This window comes from Manis pentadactyla, chromosome 1, assembly GCF_030020395.1.
Source record: "Manis pentadactyla isolate mManPen7 chromosome 1, mManPen7.hap1, whole genome shotgun sequence".
NCBI classification, from domain to species: Eukaryota; Metazoa; Chordata; class Mammalia; order Pholidota; family Manidae; genus Manis; species Manis pentadactyla.
Window position 1 is genome coordinate 218,354,262 of NC_080019.1, and position 21,684 is coordinate 218,375,945.

Here is a 21,684-nt window from a genome sequence, read left to right on the forward strand (position 1 = left end):
TATCTTGACTATTGTAAATGATGCTGCAGTAAACATAAGGGTGCATATGTATTTTCAAATCAGTGATTTTGTTTTCTTCAAGTGCATTCCCATAAGTGGAATTACTGGGTCATATGAGATTTCTATTTTTAGTTTTTTGAGAAACCTTATACTGCTTCCCCCAGTGACTGCACCAATTTATATCCCACCAAGAGTGTAGGAGGGTTCCCTTTTCTCCACATCCTTGTCAAGACTTGTTTTTTGTCTAAAAAGAAATGTTAACCATTCTGACAGGCACGAGGAGATAGATCATTGTGGTTCTGACTGGCATTTCCCTGATGATTAGTGATGTGTAGCATCTTTTCATGTGCCTGTTGGCCATCTGTATGTCTTCTTTGGAAAAATGTCTGTTCAGATCCTCTGCCCATTTTTGAATTGGGTTATTTGTTTTTTTGGTTTTGAGTTGTGTGAGTTCTTTATATATTTTAGATATTAGCCCCTTATAAAATGTACCATTTGGAGATATTTTCTCCAGTAGAGTAGGTTGCCTTTTCATTGTGTTGATGGGTTCCTTTGCTGTGCAGAAGCTTTTTATTTTGTTGTAGTCCCACTTGTTTATTTTTGCTTTTGTTTTCCTTGCCTGGGAAGATGTATCCAGAAAAATTATTAATGCTGATGTTCAAACGTTTCTGGACATGTTTTCATCTAGGGCTTTTACGGTTTAAGGTCTTACACTTAGGTCTTTAATCCATTTTGAGTTTATTTCATTTATTTGAGATTGTTCTTATTTCTTGAGAATTTATCTCTGTGAATTTCCCTCTTAGAGCCACTTTTGCTACATCCCACAGATTTTGAACCATTGTATTTCTGTTTTCATTTGTCTTCATGTGTTTTTTTATTTCCTCTGATTTGTTCATTGCTCCAGTGATTATTAGCGTGTTGTTTAGCCTCCATGTGTTTGTGCTTTTTTCCAGTTTTTTTCTTATAATTGATTCCTAGTTTCATACCACTGCGGTCAGAAAAGATGCTTGATATGATTTCAGTCTTGTTAAATTTATTGAGACTTGTTTTATGACCTAACATGTGATCTATGCTGGAGATTGTTCCACTTGGGAAGAATGTGTATCTTGCTGCTTTTGGGTGGATGTTCTGTAGATGTCTATTAAGTTCATCTGGTCAATGTGTCATTCAATGCTACTGTTTCCTTATTGATTTTCTGTCTGGATGATTTATCCACTGATACAAGTGGGGTGTTAAAGTCCCCTATTATTACCATATTGCTGTCATTTTCCCCCTTTAGGTCTGTTAGTATTTGCTTTACATATGTAGGCACTCTTAGTTGGGTGCATAGTTATTTACAATTGTTATATCCTCTTCTTGGACTGATCTCTTTATCACTGTGTAATGCCCTTCTTTGTCTCCTGTTACTTTCTTTGTTTTGAAATCTATTTTATCTAAGTACTGCTACTCCTGCGTTTTTTTTTTTCACTTCTATCCGTGTGGGGTATCCTTTTCCATTCCCTCCCTTTCAGTCCTCCTGCTGTGACTGCTGTTGGTGGGCCGTGGGTCAGGCCATTCCGCATCCTGGCTGCCAGCGAAGACAGACTGCTGCTGTTCTGACTCACTTTGTGCCCTTTTTGGTGCAGCTTCGCCAGTGGGCTACTCCACTGCGATGCACCGCGGTGGGGCCTTCCCTCCACCTGGCAGCCAGCAATGGCTGATGCAGCTGCCTGGGCCGGGCTTGTTGGGTGGAGCAGGTGTTCAGGGGAATGCTGGGCAGAGCAAGCAGGGTAAATGGAGAGTTTCAGAGCTGGTTTCTGCAAACGTCTGGCTAGCTGGGCTGAGGAAGGACTGGAAAAGTGGTATTTGCTGTCCCTCTTCCCCCCACTGCCCCAGAGAGATCCCCCTTGGACCCCTGTCCTTCCAGCACACTTCTCAAAGTTAGTAATTCTCCTTTCAGCCCCACTGATTTTCAAAGTCCAATGCTATGAGGACTCATCTTCCTGGAACAGATCCCCGGGGCCAGGTGTGCCCAGTTCCCAGGCATTTCTGACCTCCCTGCGCTGCTCTTTCCCTCCTGCTCGCAGGTTGGGGTGGCGGAAGGGTTTGCATCTGATCAATCATGGTTCTGCCCCTTTACCCATCTCAGTGTGGTCTTCTCTCGCTTGCCACATGCAGAAGGTCTGTTCTGATGGTCGTAGCTCATTTTCAGAGTCATTGTATCAGATATGGTTGCTTCCTCAGTGTGCATGTGGGAGGAGGTTGTCACACTGACTTCCTGTTCCACCATCGTCCCCACGATCCCAGGAGGCTTGAAGTTCACCAACACTAAGGTCCTCCTGGTAGCATCAGAGTTTTTTATTTCAGCATAATTTTGTCCGTAAATTCAACATAGGTCCTTGTCTCTCCTTCTGTGACTCTATGACCTGGTCCACAGCTTCCAAGATTGGAGAAAGGTGTGCCTAGAACATATAGTTGTATTTTCAGAGGATATAGCTTAGTGGTTAAGAACAGAATTTTGGAATCCAACTGCTCAGCTTCAAATTCTACCTGTTTATACTGGCACTACAGACAGAAACTGAAGCGTTGGAGTAATCTTATTTGCACTGACAGAAAACCATTTAGAGGCTAAGTACATCCATAAGGACAGATAGCAGTTTGAGGACAGTATTTTTAGCTGCTCCCTCTGTGAGCACCGTTTCAGTAGAAGGGATCGGAAGTATTCTTAATTAATAATTCTATGGTCAGGTGGCTTTTTGACTTCAATTTTATCTTACCGTTCATTGTCGCTGCCCTGGCTGTTAATTCAGCCATAATTTGTATATGAGACAGGCTTGAATGGCCTATAAAGATTATCAGTCGACGTAGGGAAGACTTAGCTCCACCTACGCTCCTCCATTCGGGATGCCTGAGGATTCATTTCTCTAGTGCTGTTTCCCTCAGATCCAACTGGAAACCCAGACAGTCTCACCCTCTGTTTCCCTCACCACACACAGTATTTCTCACTTGTGTAATAATTCCATGCATGCAGTTCCTAGTGTAGTGATTCTGTGGCCCATTCCAAGCAAGCTAGGAAGGGTTTTATTCTTCATTAACTCAGTCCCCATCTTCCTCCTAACCATCATCCCAATCAATAATGCTTAGACAGCTCAGTCTCTGTGCCCGTATTTCCTCATCTATGAAGCAAGGATGATAATTGTATCTGTTAATGAGATTGTCATGAAGATAAATTATGTACATATATAAAGGCTCATAAAGCAAAGTCTGGCACTATTAGTACTATTATTATTACTTCTGTTACTATTACTTTATTTTGTTATGTAGGCAGTTTCTGTCTACTAGTCAGCCTGTGTCTTAATTCCAGCTGCTATAATAATACCAACGGCTGGACGGCTCAAACAACTGAGTTCTCACAGTTCTGGAGGCTGCAAGCCCAGGGTGAGGGTGCCAGCACGGCCGGGTTCTGGGGAAGACTCCCTTCCTGCTTTACAGGCAGACAAACATCTTGTTGTATGCTCACATGGTGGCGTGAGAGAGAGAGAGAGAGAGGGCTATCTTTCTTCCTCTTCTTATCAAGACAGTAATCTCATCATGGGGGCTCTGTCCTTATGCCCTCATTATCTCCCAAAGACCCTGCCTCCTAATGTCATCCTCCTGGGGACTAGGGCTTCAGTATATGGATTTGGGGAGGACACACACACAGTCCATAGCATCCTGTATTATGGGCAACTTGTTGCTTAGCAACTGAGCTGTTCCCTATTCCTTCCAGGAGGGGAAAGGAAAAGGGCAGAGTGCATAAAGTGATCCCTCTGCATCTGCCTCTCTACCCCTGCCCCCACCCCAAAGTGCAAAAGACCCCTTTCATGCTTAGGAAGAAGACAGCCTGTGGTATAAGGAAATAGGGTTCACTACATATACTTAGCACTATGGTATTTCTTTGATGCCATCTACCTGTCAGAAAAATCACTAGCAAGATTCTTAACCTAGTTTTATGTGGAGGTATGTTGCATAGGAACATTTGTTTAATAACCACAGCTTCCTGAAGCATAGAACTTGGCCTGACTTCAGCAAGAAACATTCTTGAATGTTTTGTTACATTTTCTAGCAGAAAATCCGAAAGAATCTTAGAAAATAAAACCCAATTTTGAATGAATAGGACTTAATAAAAATCTGATGTTTTCTTTATTGCATTAGTTTTATAAGCTAGTGGCATAGTCGATCAATACTGCATCTATTAAACAAAGTGTTTTTCTTTTAAAGATCTTCTGGAGTGTGTACAATAATATTCCTCCTGTAACTAGCCTGCCTTTGAGATGTAGTTATCATTTAATGAGAGGAGAGAGGCGACCACTTTGGTAAGTGTCTTATATGTAATTTGAGGTTAAGGTGGGTGGGAAATGTTTGTAAAGCTCATAAAATATTTACTTCATGCCAGCCTGGAATGCCCAAGTGGCTTTCAGTAATTTTAAAATGTGGACAGTAATTTTAGCAATTGCTTCATTATGAAGTGCACTCCTTCCCACTACCCCCTTCACATGGGGCTCTGTGATGATGAATAGACTTCTCAGCATTCTCTCACTGGGACCCAATTGCAGGCTTCTTATAAACAGGACATCATTAGTGCACTGGAGGTGTGATCATCTCATTGTATGGGGCGTTGCTTCATTTGAGTTTGTTCTTTCATTTGTTCAGTAGTGACCTGGACAGTGGAGTGAAAAACCTTAGAGCCTGGTGGGGAGATGAGGGGAACAGATGTGGTATCCCAGTCTGCTGTATGGTTGAGCAAAGATCATATTGCCTCAGACATCTCTAAGACGTGGACCATACAGAAAGCATGTGATACAGATCATGGCCCAGGGTCTAGGGGAAGGTGTGCTTTAGTTGTGTAGTGTAGCGATGAGGGTGGTGGACAGTAAGCCAGTTTGCTTAGGCTGGATGCCATTTAGTAGTAAATTCTTACATCATGTCCCTTAGCTACTGTAGTTATTTACTTATTAATAAAATGGAAATGTGTATTGGCTCATTTGTTAGCAAATGATGGAAACCTAACGTGAGCAAAAAAATGAAATTTTTTTTGGTTTCTGTAACTGACAAGTCCCCTGGTTGGGCTAATTTCCCAAGATCTGTGGGCTCAAATGTTTTAGGAATCCAATGCTTTCCATCAGTTTGCCTTTGCTTTTCTCTATTGTGGTTTAATTTTCAGGCAGCCTCTCCCATTTATGGTGGTGAAATGGCTTTCATAGATTCCAGTCTTACACCCTACAAGTTTATCAATGTCAGCATTCATCAGACCCAGTAAAATGCCAGGACTGGCTCTCATTGGCCCCTGTGGGTCACCTTCCCATCCCTGGCCAATCACCAAGACTAGGAAGAGGCTGTATGTTCATAGGCAAACCTGACGTATTGTCCCACCTTGAAGCCAGGATGTGGAATTAACTCTATCAGAATGGGGCTGGCCTAAGAGTAGGGGAAGGTAGCCCCTTAAAGGGAAATTGGACTTCTCTTACAGACGAGGGAGAAGAATCTAAACAGGGAAACACAACGGATGCCCACTAAGGCCCAATAGGTCCTATTAGGCATATAAGACAGGGTTGGTAGAAAATCCGCCAAGGTGATGTCATGAGTGTGGTAGTGGAGTGCCAAGGCCTTCACACACATGGGAAGCCTTTGTGTTAATTTGCTCATCTCCAAGTAGTCTAGGCAACCTCTCATCACCACCTCCTTGAGCACAGAACTTGGCTTCCCACTGCCTTCCCTGTCCTTGTGGCACCTGAGTCCCACTTTCTTCCTTCCCCATGTCCACCCCCTTCCTTTCTCTTTCACCTGATTCTGTTTCCAATAAAAAGACCAGAGGAGAGTTTACTGAAGAATGCTCTATGTTTTTTTCATCTTTAATATCATCTATTATTAAACTGAATGTATGTAGAACTACTTAATCCTTGAGTATAACTTGAAATGTTGGTCTCTGATCCAGGGAAGAGGAGAGTAATGCCAAGGGTGGTGTGTGGAAGATGAAAGTTCCCAAGGACAGCACGGTAGGTTTGTCCTCGTCCTTGTCCAGCCCCGGCTCAGCTTGGGGCCTATCGTGTGCGTTTTAGACGCCCTGCCTGGGAGTATCAGAACACGCCTGGGGTGAGGAATTCTCTTCTGCCCTGGGTGATTTTCTGCCTCACACTGCCACTTGAAAATGCATTACTGTGTTTCTCCATAGAAACAGTCTTATAGTGTGACGAGCTACGTGCCTGTAAACCTTACAGAAAGGCCGATTATGATGGTCATTTCCTCCCCAACTGTAACTAACCTGTGGGAATTGGTTTATCTGGTCAGAATCAGGACCCTTCCCTCCACAGGCTTGTCCCTCTCCCACCGGGGACTAAAGCAGTTCTGAGCATGACCATGGTGTGCAGAACGAGGATGCTTGGCAGGCCTCATATCCCACCATTCTTTGGGGCTTTCTGTGAGCCTGTGCCCAGCTTCCCTCGGGCTGATGAGGACCTGGTTGGTTAACCAGCCTAGGGGGATGCTGGTTTCCTGTGGCCAAGCCCCAAAGACCTAGATATCCTAGGGAGTGGGCTCTGAGTCATCGTCCTGACTCAACACCAACATTCAAACCTATTTGTAAGCCCTGGGAAATCAAAAGCTTCTTTGAAAATGGATGAAAGAGCAAATGTTTCCCAGGCTTACCTTTTCATGGTGTCTTTCATGTGGATAAGCTCAAGGAATTAAAACATCTCAGGGACCTGTAGGCCTGAGCTGGAGTCATTTCCCTGTAAGCACAAATGTGAAGACATGATCAGCATTACATGTTGAAGATACAAACTGTCTTCAAGATGTGTAGCTCCAAGATTTGCCTGTGATTTGGCACTCATGGTGTATCAGGGGAGCAAATCACAAAGCAGGCAAGGCTGAGAAGCACCTCCTGCCCCCTTAAAAAGTAGAGAGAATAGAGTAGAGAATATAATAGAACGAGGGACTGTGAGTTGCTTTTAATTTCAATAAGAAGATGTTTTCCTTTTCATGTTCTTCGTTTACTCGCACTAGGCTTTGAATTCTAGTGGAAACAGTCATGGTGTCCACCTTTGGGGAAACATAGCCAAAAGGTGCATTTGTCTTTTCTTGGCTTGTTAGCCCACTTGGCCACATTGAATCACAGAGAATGCCACTTTCATATCTATACAAGTGTTCTCAGTCCCAGGCAGGTCAGCCCACTCTGAACTTGTGATGAATGAGAATCTCCTAGGCCAGTGTCATCTGAGTTCAGCACAGTGGAGGGAGCTTTCCCTTCCCCTGACTTCCTCTCAACACCCTCAGCTTCGTAGTTAATGGGTGTAAAGGACCACAGATGGGACAGGTGGAGGCGATTTCTAGATGGGAGACAAGAAGACCAAAATGGGCAAGGGTGTAGGAAGGAGAAGAGAAAATCCTTCTTGGGAGGGAAAGGTCACAATGGTTAACTTCTCTTGTCTTGGTTAAAAATTCAGCTAGGGCTGCTTTCAACTCACTGGAACATAATAACAAACACTATGATTATAGTTAATATGTATTGAGCACCTGGTCTACAGCAAACACACAGCTTTTTATGGAAATGTGGAGTCCTTTATGTTGCAGTCACAATGCTAAGCCCTTTGAACACATTTGTTGACTAATTGCACAGTCACAACAACCCTGGCAGGTTGGCCCTGTTATTTTTTTTCCTGTTCCCCTAAATAAACTGGTGCTGCATGAGATTGATAACCTGGCCTGGGTCACGGGTGCTAAGCAGCCTGTCAGGATTTGCACCCAGTTCTGGGAGCTTACAGAGCCTGTGACCTATGGCAGAGGAGATAAAATGGGACCAAGAACCTCTTAAGGGGAAGGAAGAGGATGGGCTGTTCAGCTTCCAGGAACCTGAGTGCATGCTGGAAGGTGGTAGGAGATCTGGAGAAGGGCCTCCAGTCATTCTCACTGGTAGGAGGTAGCCCAGAGCATGTGCTAACTCTTCCAGGGAAATGCATGAATGCACACATAAAGCTCCACCCCTTAGCACAAACCATGCACCTGGAGTGGAAATTTGCAATTCTCAGGTATTCAGTAAACCAGACATTTCCTTAAGCCCTCTTCACTTGTGTCACCTTTGAAGTACCATATAAACTGCAAGAAAAACAGAAGAAAGGGTTTTCAAGAGAAAGATTTTACTCATAGCATGCAAATAGAACCAGCTGATACATTGTGAGTCTGTGAATGATACAGAAATTGGAAAATTACAAGTCATTTGAATGCATGTCCCCCTGCTTCCTTTGAACATCATCTAAGGTTTCACTAGAGATGAGCTTTGTGACTTTGGACACAAATCAACGGACGCAAAATTTGTGATTTTGAATCACTTGTATCTGTCTGGGTAAAGTTATTCATAAAACAATACAGTATATGCCACTGTGGAGAGTGTTTCCACCTGTGATTTAGAGACATCTGTGGGTTTTGGACCCCACAATTGAGGCTACATTGTAACAGTTGGGCTGCTAACACAATTTGTGTGGGTTTCATATATGGGCATGGAAAGTACGTGTGGATTTGAAGAAATTATTCATTATTTATTATTTAGCTTCTGACGACAATTGTCTAAAAGTGTATCTGTATTGTTGTTGCCTTTTTTTTTTTGGTTTTCTTTTGCTTTTTTGTTTTTGTTCTTTTCCCACCAGTCCACAGTTTGGAAAGAGCTGCTCTTGGCGACTATCGGGGAACAGTTCACAGACTATACCGCTGCAGGTAACACAGCCCACAGCTCTGCTCATCCCCGCTCGTGTGTGTGTGCGGCTCCTGCTTGTTACTTGCACAAGTTTGTTCTCGTGTGTTTGACTTTCTGTCTGTTTTGATGTTGTTTGTTCTGTAACTGAAGCTACCTAGGTTTTCTCCATGTGAGTGAGGCGCTTAGAGTTACATGTGTACGTACGTATGTGTATATTATATATATATATGCATGTGTGCATATGCATATTTTCCCCTGTAGCTTTATTTTAATAGTGTCCACAAATGTCTGGCCAAAATTAAGAGGGAAAAAGAACGAGAATGCAGTAACAGTTGGGCTAGTAATGCAATTTGTGTAGGTTTCCCATTCCTGTTCTTCAGAGGGGGCAAGCACCTTTGGGTCTAGGGAAGTGTGTCGTTAGGGAGGGTCAGTCCTTTCTATCTCTCACCTGTCCCCACGTCATCCTGTTCCTCTCTTGATGCCCTGCTCAGAGACTTACACAGGGAAGGGAGGGATGCTCTGGGACCCCACAATTGAGGCTACATTATAAGGTCTTCAGGACTTCACCTTGGAGACCATTTTCAAATACTGAGTGACTTTCTGAGAGCCTCTGTGAGTAGTTTTACTTTGCTTTGTTTCTATCATGAAACCAAAGAGGAGGATTGAATTGATTGTTCAAAGTTTCACTTGCTTCTTGGATAGTTCCTTCTGAATGCGTCTGAGGTACCATTTAGAATAACATTTTTCCTGCTCAGCTTTCAGTTAAGATTTTTTTTTAACTAATTGGTATTGGTTAATCTGCTCTCAGACTTCTGAGATGACTCTCTGGTCCTCGGGAACCCCGGTGGGGCCCGCCAGCGCCACGGCAAGCTTCACATCCATCTCACTAGTAGTTTCGGTAATTCTACTTTGTCTCCATTACTTCTCACACCACTGCTTATCTATAGTCACTTAAGGGAAAACCTGGGTTAAGAAGAAATTGTCTTGAAAGAATGGATTTCTTCTATTTTAATAGGGAGTAGTTACCAGCTTCACATTATGCAGCTAAAAATGTGTCCTTCGGTATAATTATAAACACAAATCCCTGGGAGAGCAAGTTTTCTGTATGAATTATTCCTGTTTCCGGCACCAGGGAAAATAGTCTAAGTAATAATAAATAGCCAGGAATGAGTAAAGAAGACCTATTGTTCTGTGGTTGACTTAGGAAATGAGAACACCATTAACTATTAACCCGGGGCTCTTCCATTAACCCAGCTCTGCCGCTTGAAGCAAGTCAGATAATTTCTCTGGGCGTTACTTCCCCCATCTTTTTTTTTTTTAATTGAAATATAGTTGACATACCGCATTCTACTGATTTCATGTGTACAGCATAGAGATTCGACAATTATGTACATTATGATACGCTCACCATAAGTGTAGTTCCCATCTCTCACCATACAAAGATATTATATTATTATTCACTGTATTCCCTGTGCTGTACTTTTCATCCCCATGACTTTTTAATTTTATAATTGGAAGTTTGTGCCCCTACTTTAACCAGGGGATCCTCCTGGCTCTGTTGTCTTACACTGACTGCCAGCACCCTAAAGTCATCAGCATTTTGCCGGTTGATTCTCTTTATGAGTATTCCATGTTTGCTGATAGACTCATTTTTGCCTAAGAGTTGCAGCCTTCTTGCCATGACATTTCTGAAAGTGCTGTGCTTGTTGGCTACGTCTGGTTACCAAAAGCCAAGCCAGACTAAAATATTGCCAGTTTAGCATACTTAGCATCCCTCAGTTATAGCAATCTGTGACCAGTAGCGTAGAAATGGGCAATACCAAAACTCTGGAGAATGCTGGCATTTCCCTAGAAGGCTAATCTGGGGTCTTCATGGCCATTCTTGAAAGTGGTAAACTGCAAAGCTCCCCTCCTTACTTGATGATTTTATGTTCACATAATATTTACATTGAGCTCTAGCAAGTATGTGTTGAAGGTGTAAATGAAAAAATAAGAAACCTATATGTGAAACAAATTTCTTTATGGGATAATAAGTTTGCACGGATGGCCATGATCTTTATTTTTCTTTATAAAGTTTTGTTTAAATGTGACATGTACACAGAAAAGTACACAAACTCAAATGCATGCAGCCTGATAAATATTCACAAAGTAAACAAATCCCTTTAATTAGCATCCAGGCCAATGAGCAGAACATTACTGGCCCCCCAGAATCCCTCCTGGCCCTCCCTTCTCCCAAAGGTGGCTACCATCCTAACTTCTGAGTAACCATAGGCTGGTTTTGTCTGCTTCCAAACATTTATGTAAGTGGAGTCATTTACTGTCAAGTCATACATATTTAGCCAGGATCAAATTCATTTTGAAAAGGACAGAAGGAAGAGGTGGAGGGAGACAAGGAAGGAAGGAGGGAAGAGAGAAATCACTTTACTGAAGGTGAACTCCATTAGTAATTTGGACGTGTCCTCATTTAAATTGTATCTAAATACTATGATATTTTAACCTCCAGAAGACCATTAGAAAATCTGATGTCAGAAATATTGAGATGCCCAGATTCACAGCAAATTAGGAAAACTGGGCAAGAAGAGTAACTAAAGCAAAATTTCCTAATTTTGATAATAGTCATCTTTTGCATTTGACTTTTTGATGCTGTGTATACAAGTGCAGAGAGCTGCCCCTATTCCATTAATATCTCATGAGCATGTAAAGTGGGAGTCACAAACCCTTGTCCCTATTGTTTCGGTGCCGATTAATGTCCACAAAGTGGCTGCAAGGGAGCAGCATTATGGCAATTCATCAGGTCGTCCTCATTCAACCACTGGTTTCAAATGTCTACAAGGCAGCCCCAAATCCAAAATTTAGTTTTAAAAGAAAGGTCTACATTAATCAGTGTAGATAAATACTTTAACGTCCATTCACTGAAGTACTGTCACAGCACAGCCACACTCAGAAGATACTTACTCTTTAAATACTGTGCTAACAGATGGTCATTGATTCTCAAGCCCACAGTTAAAATGCCAAAACCCCAGAAGGGGCATGGCTAGGGAGAAGCACTAGAAAACAGAAAGAATGAATAGGAAAGTAGCAGACAAGCAAATCACAAAAAAGCCAAACGAACCACTCAGATCACACAGTCTGGGTCCAGTTTGTCGGCGCAGATAGCACGAGTCACCCTAAGATCTCTAAACACTTGCCAGGACGTCAGGAAAAATACTTGCTCTTCTTAAGAAAGGCACTCCAGCATCGAGGAAAAGTTCATTTGAGTTCACTTGGCTTTCAGAGGGCAGAGCATTATGCAACTCATTTTAGAAAAGCTCTCATCAAAACAGTAAGAAATTGTCAAAAGGCTTTGGTAACATGTTCAAAAGGGTAAATCACTTATCTGGAAAATTTGCTTGGCTGGAACATTATGTTTATCTAAGTCCCTGGATCAGTGATGTGGCTGCTACAGCTTTTGCTGCTAATTTATTTTCATCCAACGATTCCCCTTTAGAAACAGTATTTATTTTGGAGTCTCTCGTGCCACCTTGTTATCATCTTGTCCATAACATACAGGTGAAATGATAAGTGCTTAAAAAACAATGCAGGCAGACTTGAAATGATCACTCACATCTTTTTTCCCTGCCTTTCCTTCAGATGACGAAGTAATAGGAGTTAGCGTCAGTGTTCGGGACAGAGAAGATGTCGTCCAAGTCTGGAATGTAAATGCCTCTTTGGTGGGTGAAGCAACAATTTTAGAAAAGATCTATGAACTTCTGCCCCACATATCTTTTAAAGCAGTATTTTATAAACGTAAGTGCTTCATTTCAGTTACTACTTTCTAGCTTTTTCCATCACACTTTTTAGAAACTGTTGCAAATGAGGTGAATGAAGGCAGAATCACTTGAAGTTCTATAATCCAGAAAATAATTCAATAACACACATGTGAGCCTATATTTTTTTAAAGCCAAGTTTAGCCTCAGGTACTAAAATGAGATTTGACTGTTGCACGAATCAGAAAAGGAGATACATCTTGTATTTGTTATTTCAGAAATTTAAAAGCTGATCTTAAATTTGTCATTCTCAGATGAAATTACCTTCTATTTGTAGCAACAGTAACAAAAATGTTATTATATGAGCTGGCAGGTAGATACTCAATCATCCCTTCATAAACAGGAATTTATAATGTATGACATCTGTATTTGTGGAGGAACTCATTCTGAGCCCAGGGATGATTGAATGTTCCACTGAAATGCTAATACTCCCCCATTACGGATGGCTGTGACACAGAACGGAAAGAGAATTCACGCGTAGTGGTGAAATGTTAACAGTATGAATAGGTGTGTGGACCCATTGCATCATGATTCATGTTCATTGCCTTTGTGTGCTCTTTTGAGAAAGTCATCGTTTTCATAATGAAAACAGCCTAATGCTATTCAACCAATGTTTGGGAGATCAAACTGGGTTACACTTTTAACAATGAGTTAGAGAAAAGGATTGACGGCCCTACAACATATGTGATAAATTTCCCACTTCCCAAGCTATTCCAAGAGTCAATATCCCAGTTTTTTTTTAATGTAGTATTTCACTAAATCTAAGATGCAGCTGATGGTAAGTATTAATTTTTAGTTTTACTAAGAAAGAAAATGAAAGGCTCCCAGTTAAACTATGATGCATGATTGATTCCAGGGTCCTCAAATGTAGGGTAGGGGGTGGGGAACTTGCGTTTTAGAGTTGCTGAAATGCAACCCACTACTGTTTTGCTTTTCCTGACCACTTGCCAAAAAGGAGGGAAAACGATCAAATTTTGTTTTTTCTAATTGTCCTCCTATGATAGAGGATGTTGAAACTAAGGCCTCCCTCTAAGGAATTATACAATCACGGGCCCGATGATTTTGATTTTAAGCAGTGAGACTTCTCTGCGGCTGCTGATAATTCAGTAGGCGCTTAGCTTCTGAATTTCAAATGAAAGTTAAAATGAAAAGAAAGATGGCACTATAGAGGTCACCTGTTGGCCGTGCAGTGTGGAAATTGCACATTTGTAGATGTGATTTTCATTCCTTGGGGAACATTCATTGCACTTTCAAGCCACATATTAATTGAAAGGTCGCTGAGGGTCTTTCCATTTTTTTTCTATTCCACAAGACTAACTCCGGCAGAAACTCTCCACAAAGAAGCGTCTCATTGCCATTTATGAATGGGGCTAGAACGTTCTTTACCCCCTTTGAACTGGCTCCACATTTGACTCAAAACGAGAGAAAAGCCATTTAGAACCATTAAAGTCAGGCACTCTGGATTTTTGCCCCACTTCCACAGTGGGACCTCGAGCAAGTTACACCTTCCTATCCTCTCACTTTCTCATCTAAATATCGAGAAGGTTGGTCTTACATGATCTCCAAGGTTCCTTCTACTTCAGAATTCTTTGATTACGTTTCCAGGTGACACGTTGGTTAGCAGCAGGTTGAACATGATCTGAGAGTCAGCAATTGATTAGGCCAGAGTGTTAGGCTGTCTGTCCAGGCAGCAGCCGTCAGGTCAGACTGAACAAGGACACGTCCCTGCTTAGCTGCTGTAATAGCACCGGGAAGACAAAGCCAAGCAAAAGTAGGGATCATGGCCATGTGGCCAGTTGAATCAAACTGAATAGATGCCATAAAGATAGACGCCATTGTGAAGTTTGTGAATGACGCAGAACTGGTTATGGCATAAATTAACATTTAAGAACTCAAAATTTATTCACATAAAAATCCAAATTGGAAAAAACAAGCCATTTTCTTTATTTTATGTAAAGCAGGCAGTCCTTTACTCAGTAGGGTCATGTACTGTGTGCTGCAGAATCGGTTTGTAAAAATGAAGTCTGGGCAGAAATCTTACTCAGAGCCTGATGAAGAACAGGTCCTAGGGTAAGCTAAGTTGGAAATGGCCAACTCCATGCTTTTACTCTGTCTTGTTAATGGGATCCTGGTGTAAGTATTAGCCCGTGAACAGAAGCCAGGTGACATGGCAGATTTTCTGTGTAGGAAGAGCCTGAACATATTCGGTCAAGGCCTCCAGCAGGATGGTTGAGGACGGGGCTGTTGAAAAGTTGCATATGATTTGGATCCAGATTGGTTATTTGACTGAGAAACTCATCATGAACAGTGACATGCCCCCTGCCCCCAGTTCTGTGAGGTTCTTTAGAGCAGCTGAATGACATCTTTTCTGATGTAACAAATGCTCAGAGCAGACGCTGGCAAACTATGAACCTCAAGCCAAATCTGCCCCCTCCCCACCTACTTTTGTATGGGCTGCAGCTAAGAATGGTTTTCACATTTTTAAATAGTGGGAAAAATCTCAAGAAGAAATGTCTTGTAGCATGTGAAAATTGCATGAAATACAATTTACAGATCAAGTGTAGGGGCACCTATCAATGCCTGTTTGTGTACATACTGTCTAGGGCCGCTTTAGTGCTACCACAGTAGACGTCGTAGTTGGGACAATGACCCTATGGCCTACAAAACCTATAATATTTATTCTCTGCCCCTTTCCAGAAAAAGTTCGCTGACTCCTGGCTTCAAGCATTTCCGTATTCCCTTTCTACCAAGGCTAAACCTAAGGCTGACAGAACTTCTGTTTTCCAGAGCTCTCTTAGTTCTGAATGTTCTGTTCTACTGTCTCTGTAACCCATAAAATGGTAGTGTTTCAGTTTCTCACCTAGGACCACCCCCGACAGTCCCTTGCACTTAGAAGTAAGAAATGTCTTTGGACAGCTCATAGCTCTTCATTTACAATCTGGAGCCTAAGCATCACTGAGAGGTCTTGACCCAGCTGCCATGTATATTTTATTGCAAAGTAGACCGTGTTTTCTTTGGTGTCTGCCCTAAAAATCTTTCCTAAAAGGAAAATCATGAAAAGTGAAATATTTGTTAAGTCGTACATGTGAGAAATGATCAGTTGGATCAGCTGGGATTGCAAACTGCCCTTAGGAATTTGGCCGGCCTGAGGGAACCCTGGTAGCCACAGGTGCGCTTCCCCCAGTGTTTTGTTCAAGGGAATAACAGTTAGGGGTGAACAGCCTGTTCCAGAAGGGATTACGGTTCCACCCCCCCACCTCCCGCCCCACAGCCCACACCAGTCTGAAGCATTTAGTCCCTATTAAAAACAGAAAGTTGGGAGAGACTTGACAGGTGGAACGGGCCAGCCGGTCTGTGCCTTCCTAGCACATCATTCCCTGCCAGGCAGGGGCCACGTTCAGGGGGTCCTGAGTCACCCTTGAATTTATCAGACCCAAGCCACAGGGACTTTTCCACTTGAAAGGAGAGCTGCCCTTGCCTCATGAGGATGCTTAACTGAGTCCAGGAAGTAAGTTTTCAAACTTGGCCTTTTGCCTTGGCGGAAATGTTCTGCTCTCATTTCCCACTTCCACTCTATAAAAATGTAACACTTGGAAAAAAATTTTTGATTGTGTAATTTTTTTACTCAAGTTCCTAATTGTCATTAGCAATTTTGCAAGTCAGACAGTCGGGCTGGGGAAACAAACAAACAAACAAACATGACTGGAAAAATAAAAGACCCACCAATTTTAGGAAATGTTATTTCCCACAAAGGGTATTCAGAGGTGCGATGGGGGGAACATACTACGATCACTACCACCCTTGTGTTGTTCTTTGTTTTATTTTTATCTTATTTTACTTTTAAAGATAGGCTTGTGAATGGCCCTGTCCGGGTGACGTCGGGCCACGCCCCATGCGCGCGGCGGGGTGCATTTTGCCCAGCCGCATTTGCTTGCAGCCCCACGTCTTCTCATCAGCTTGTCGGATTACTCATCCTCTCCGGCACAGCAAGAAGAAATAGGCGGCATGCCCATTGCTTGTTTATTCCTTGTTTTAATTTTCATTATTACGTTTCTCAGAAAATGCACGCCTTAGCTAACAGTTATTGGCACAAAAAGTTGTTTGAGTTTTTGCCAGCTTTGGGGGAAACTGAATGAGATGCCTTAGAGGAGGGTTGCCCCATCCTTTGCTTAAAGTTTTCTTTCCTTTTTTTCTTTTTTTTGTTTTTTTTCTGTCCTTTAGCCCATGAAGAGCATCATGCTTTTGAAGGTGGACGTGGAAAACACTAATTGCACTCTGTAAAGAATTCTTTGTCCTTTGCTGATTGGTTTTGGAAACGGTCTTAACAGGAGGGAGAGTGAAGAGAAGACTTGCCGAAGCTCGATGCTGGTCAATTTAGAGTGGGTTTCTGTCCATGCAGATTGGGCAATTAGGACTCCAAGTGGCAGGTGGGGTGGGGGGAGATGGTTTGGGTTTCTACCGTCACATTACTTGCTTTTTTTTTTTTTTTCTTACCAAATTCTGTATTCCTTTGACTTTGGTTTTTTTCTTTCTTTTTCTTCCCCCTTTTAAATTCGTTATTCAGTCTAATTATTGTCTCCTACACTCCCCTTTCATTGAGGCGCAAGAAATTGGTCTCCCTTTAAGTAGCACTGCTCTACCTAGTTAATGAGACTTGCACAATCGTGACAGTACTGCTTTGAAAACCACACCATTTGTGGAGGAATACTAGTGTGGTGAAACCTGTTTTTTGATTATTTGTTATGACACATTCCTACAAACTGCGCACTGGTCCTTGATTTTTTTTCTGTCCCAGGGAAAAGAAAAACCATACTTAATCTGAGTTTGCACTGACAGCACACATATCTTTTCTTTATCCTTTTTAAAAGTGTTTTCTTAGCAATAAAAGGAAGATAATAGTTGGGTCGCCTAACATGGGAACTGTAATCAGAGTTGAGTATCAGGATATAAATCAAAGGCTTAAGTTTTTGGACCCTCTGTGGAAATATTTCTAACCAGAATTCAATTTGGTCTTGTCGAAGGAAGGCTTGGAGTGGTGGCAAGGGATTTCTCCCAATAGGAAGTCTTATATTTTCTGATTTAAAGAGATGATATTTTAATTGTTCACATTAAACGTCATTTCCAATAATCGATAGTCTCCCAGGCTGAGCAGCTTTCAAACCCTGCCTTTTTCATTTAGCAGCAGCAAGTTTAATGTGATCTCCAGGATGAATGGGAACATTCCCAAAGTTGAACTTTGAGTGCATTCTGCTCGCATTCATTTTTGGAATTGTTGGTATATACCGTATTATGTTACCAAAGAAACACTGGTCTTGGTAGAAGGAATTGGCCACGTCTGGAACACTGAGCCTCCAAAGGGCCACTTGCCCCCTCTTGACTCTGCCCCCGCTCCATTTGCTTCTACCTGAAAAGGGCAGGGCCATTGGCAGAGACTTGCTCTCACTGGCTTTCCTTGAAGCCAGAGGAGCTCGGGTATGCTTAGGCATTGCAGGAAGGGACCGGGCACTCAGAGCTTCATTATACCCAGGATTTTAATTGTTCTTGCAGTGTTGATTAGCAGAGAGAGGGGAGGCTACTTCAGACCTCCAACCTGTGTTTGTAAATAAAATTCCCCATTCAAACACTTTAAAGGACTTCCAGTAATACCTGTTTATAAAAGCTGTGTCAGTCACTTGCATTACTAAGCACATCAAACATAGTAACAATGATCATAGTCTTAAAAAACTGCTTTGTTTCTAAGCTTAAGTTTCTTCAGTGATTTTTAAATGAGGTATAAGGATATCCGACTCATTTTTCAAAAGCTTGGAATTTGTTTCTCTAAATGTCATACTAACATCCAACTTGTTTTTAAATTATTCAAGGATTTAAAAAATTCTGAACATGAATTTCAAAATTTTTTTAAATTGTTTTTCAGATAGATTAGAAAAAAAGGATCACTGAATTATCTTCACTATAATTGTCATCTATTTCCCTAAGTAAATGGATTTTGAAGTATCTTTATTTTTGAACTTTATTTAAAGCATTGTGATGACGTGTTCAATTTTTGCATGTATGTAGCTTTTGAAGTAAAAAATAAATAGGAATGTTAGGCCTCCCATTAATGTTTACTAGTATGTATTGTTTATGATTACGGAACATGGTTTAACACCCAGAGCAGATTTTTGCCCCAGAGAACTTGTGCAACTTTTTGTGACCCTGTGGAAAATACCAGCTGTGAGGATTTAGCTTGCCAAATGTTAAGAACCTATCTTCTATGTGACTTTAAGAAGAGGATTTTGTCAGATTTTTCTTTGGAAATTGTTTTAATTGAATATTTCATTCATCATAGACTTTGTATGAATTAAGCTGATTTAATCCGCTTGAAAGGCTCTCATTACCTTCTTGGATTAAAAAAGCTAATACTCTTTTGAGATTCGAGGACATATTTTGTGGGGCCTGTGACCTTTGTGTCAGGGCCGGGGCACCCAGCCTGGCCAGTGTAGGGAAGGGAAGAGCTTGCAGGAGAGGTGTGTTTTCTTCAGCCAAGTCCTTGCAGCTGCAAACTGTGTTCCCCGCATAGAGCCATACGGAAACCAGAGGGCGCACTTCCTTCTCTTTGTCTCCCTTCAGTGTGTGCGATGGAGAGCCAGGGCCTCTGATCAAAACCCATGTGCTCTTTGTCCTTCCGTTATTCCAGATGAGGCTGTCAGAGCACAGGTGTTTGCTTTCATCAGGATGTGTACACCCTTTACATAGGGATGGAGAATTCCCTTTAAAGTAACTGGTCTGCGTTTCAGTTTCCTTTCGTAAGCTCTTCTTGAAGTGCTGACTTACTCCTTTCCCTCCGTGGCCATCACTTTTTCACATTTCTTAAATGAGGGTGTATAGTTTACAGCCAGTCTGTATATTTAATATAAAGTGGCTATTAAATTTGCCATGTAAAATCGATGGCCAAAAAGGCACAAAAAGGAAAACACAACTCTAGTAAACTTTGAATAGTTAAGTTTAAACTTCTCAACTCTCTTCTTGAATTCTTGTGTACAGCATACACACAGATACATGCAAAGTGCTATCTACCCACAGAGCTTTGACCAGACCTGTCCCTTGTGAAAGGACATGGAGCTTGCAAGCCACAGAGCTGGGCATTGACGTCTGAAAGCTACGTCCCAGTCCAGGCTTCCTTAAACAGAGAACACTCAAAGCCTGGCAACCTAACCCCAGAATGCCCCCTTCAAGCTCTAAATAATCTGATCCAATCTGGCCACCAATGGGCCTGTACGTAATCAGGTGTTCTTGCTATAAATAGCCCTCATTTTCTGCCTCTCTCTGGGTTATAGTTTGGTGTTTGCAAATAAGCTCATTACGACTGGAGGTGTGCCTTTGCTAAGAGACACTCACCTCTTAGAGGATCCCAACTGCTGTACTTACACAAAACTGACAACATTTGGAGTGATCACATGGTGGCGCTGCCTTCCAGCCAACAGTTCTGCCTCGGCAGCCTAATTTGTCCAGCTGTGTTTGTGTAAATTATTTTAAGATATTCCTACATTTTGCTCTTATGGTTCTGTAAAACTTTGCTTAGACAGTACCAACAGAAGTTTAGCTCACCTATAACCTAATAAAAATGTGTTAAAGATAGAACTTTCTGGATGTGCTTTAGAAGTCTCAAATGTTAGGTTTTCATTGAGCCTATAAGTAGTTATGAAGAGAATGACATAAACTAGCATATAGGAAATACCAGAAATATTTCATCAAATATTGTGCCCAAAGGGAGAAGTAAAATTAGGGTTTGATTTTTTTTTAATTTTAGCTTTCTAAATATGGAACTCCCCTTTAAAAATATGTCTACTGTTCCCCTTTCCTATATTGTATGTTTCTGTAAGATTTCACTCATTACAAATGAAAAGTAGAGGACTGCCTGTAGGTAGTTTATTTCTTAAAAGAATATATGCAGGGTTACTAAAAATGACAGGAGAGTTTGGTGACTCAGGATTGTAAACGCCTGGATAATTGCCCCAACTACTGAGAGGAATCAGAGGTGAGGAGGAAAAAGATAGTAACAGAGGTGTGGTCACAAGCCCTTGGTACCTATGCTCCTGTGTAGCAACTAGACTGGGTTATCCCTCTACTCCAATGAGGAGAAAGCCCAATTAAGAGTCCTTACACATCCAATTATACTCTTCAGTTTTTGTTTTCTTGTTACCTGTGCATGAAAATCTTAGAACACTTCTTATTTAGGTCAGCTCATTCAGGCTAAAAGTCACCATTTGTATTGTAGAGATAACTCATCCTGCTGACACAACTCCATTTTTAAAAGAAAACTCACAGACTCTTCGAATATATGAGTGGAAGGGACCTTCGAGATCATCTACCAGTGCTTCTCACCCCTTAGCATGCAGAAGAATCACTGGGGTACTTATTTAATATGCAAATTTCTCGACCCCCAACTCTAGAGATTATGATTCAGCAGATTTGGGAGGTCTAGATATCTGCCTTTTTAGCAAGTCCCCTGGTGATTCTAATGTGGATGGTCCTCAGACCTCCCTTTAAGAACCCCTGACTCTATCCACCTCCCACATATGACACATGAGGGCAGCCTCTCACCCTGAGCTTTCTCAGTTGACTGATTCAACTGTATAATACCAACCACCATGTAGGGGCTTGGAGAAAGCCATTATAACTAAGATTTGAGCAGATTATGCTTGTAAATATAAACTTTATGGCTAGGACCACAGGAATATTGAGTAGCCCATCTCTGGAAGTCCATGATATAAAACCTTTAATACAGAGTGGTGGCTTTTTTCGTTCTAAATACCGTTTCAGCCTGTTAAGAGAAAAGAAATTAATGTTCAGAAAAAGTAGTTACTCCATATGTGTGGTAACTACTTTTCTATAATATCTTATGGCATCTGGGGTTCAGCATCATTGAACAAGATTAAATGAACATTATAGAGCTATAAAATTGCATGTAAAATAACTCAAAACTGTTCAATGACTATCAGAGTAGGCTGGGAATGAATTTCCACTAAAACTGTCACTCCTGGACGTAACTTAGCAAAGCTGCTACTAAAATGGAGGGATTCTTTAATTCACAGAAGTGTCAAAAAAAAAATCAGGTAAGTATTCCCTTACCCATGTGTATGATAAGCAAAAGTCATTGTGAAGTCAATTTTTGTTCACCATTGCTACTAATAT

General features: G+C 41.6%; 1 protein-coding gene across 3 annotated transcripts in view; it reads left to right on the forward strand.

Moving 5' to 3' along the window:
- EIF4E3 (eukaryotic translation initiation factor 4E family member 3) overlaps window positions 1–21,684 on the forward strand; it is a 115,960-nt gene that overhangs the window by 22,057 nt on the left and 72,219 nt on the right. Inside the window, exons 3-7 of one of the 3 annotated variants that reach the window (XM_036877535.2) lie at window positions 4,240–4,334; window positions 5,954–6,014; window positions 8,658–8,724; window positions 12,335–12,490; window positions 14,513–14,768. In XM_036877535.2, the coding sequence (XP_036733430.1) occupies window positions 4,240–4,334; window positions 5,954–6,014; window positions 8,658–8,724; window positions 12,335–12,490; window positions 14,513–14,562 (429 nt within the window). In that variant the 3' untranslated portion in view covers window positions 14,563–14,768. Of the gene's footprint in view, window positions 1–4,239; window positions 4,335–5,953; window positions 6,015–8,657; window positions 8,725–12,334; window positions 12,491–14,512; window positions 14,769–16,731; window positions 21,605–21,684 lie in introns of those variants that run through there. The other 2 variants (XM_036877538.2, XM_036877539.2) reach the window with 2 other exon arrangements.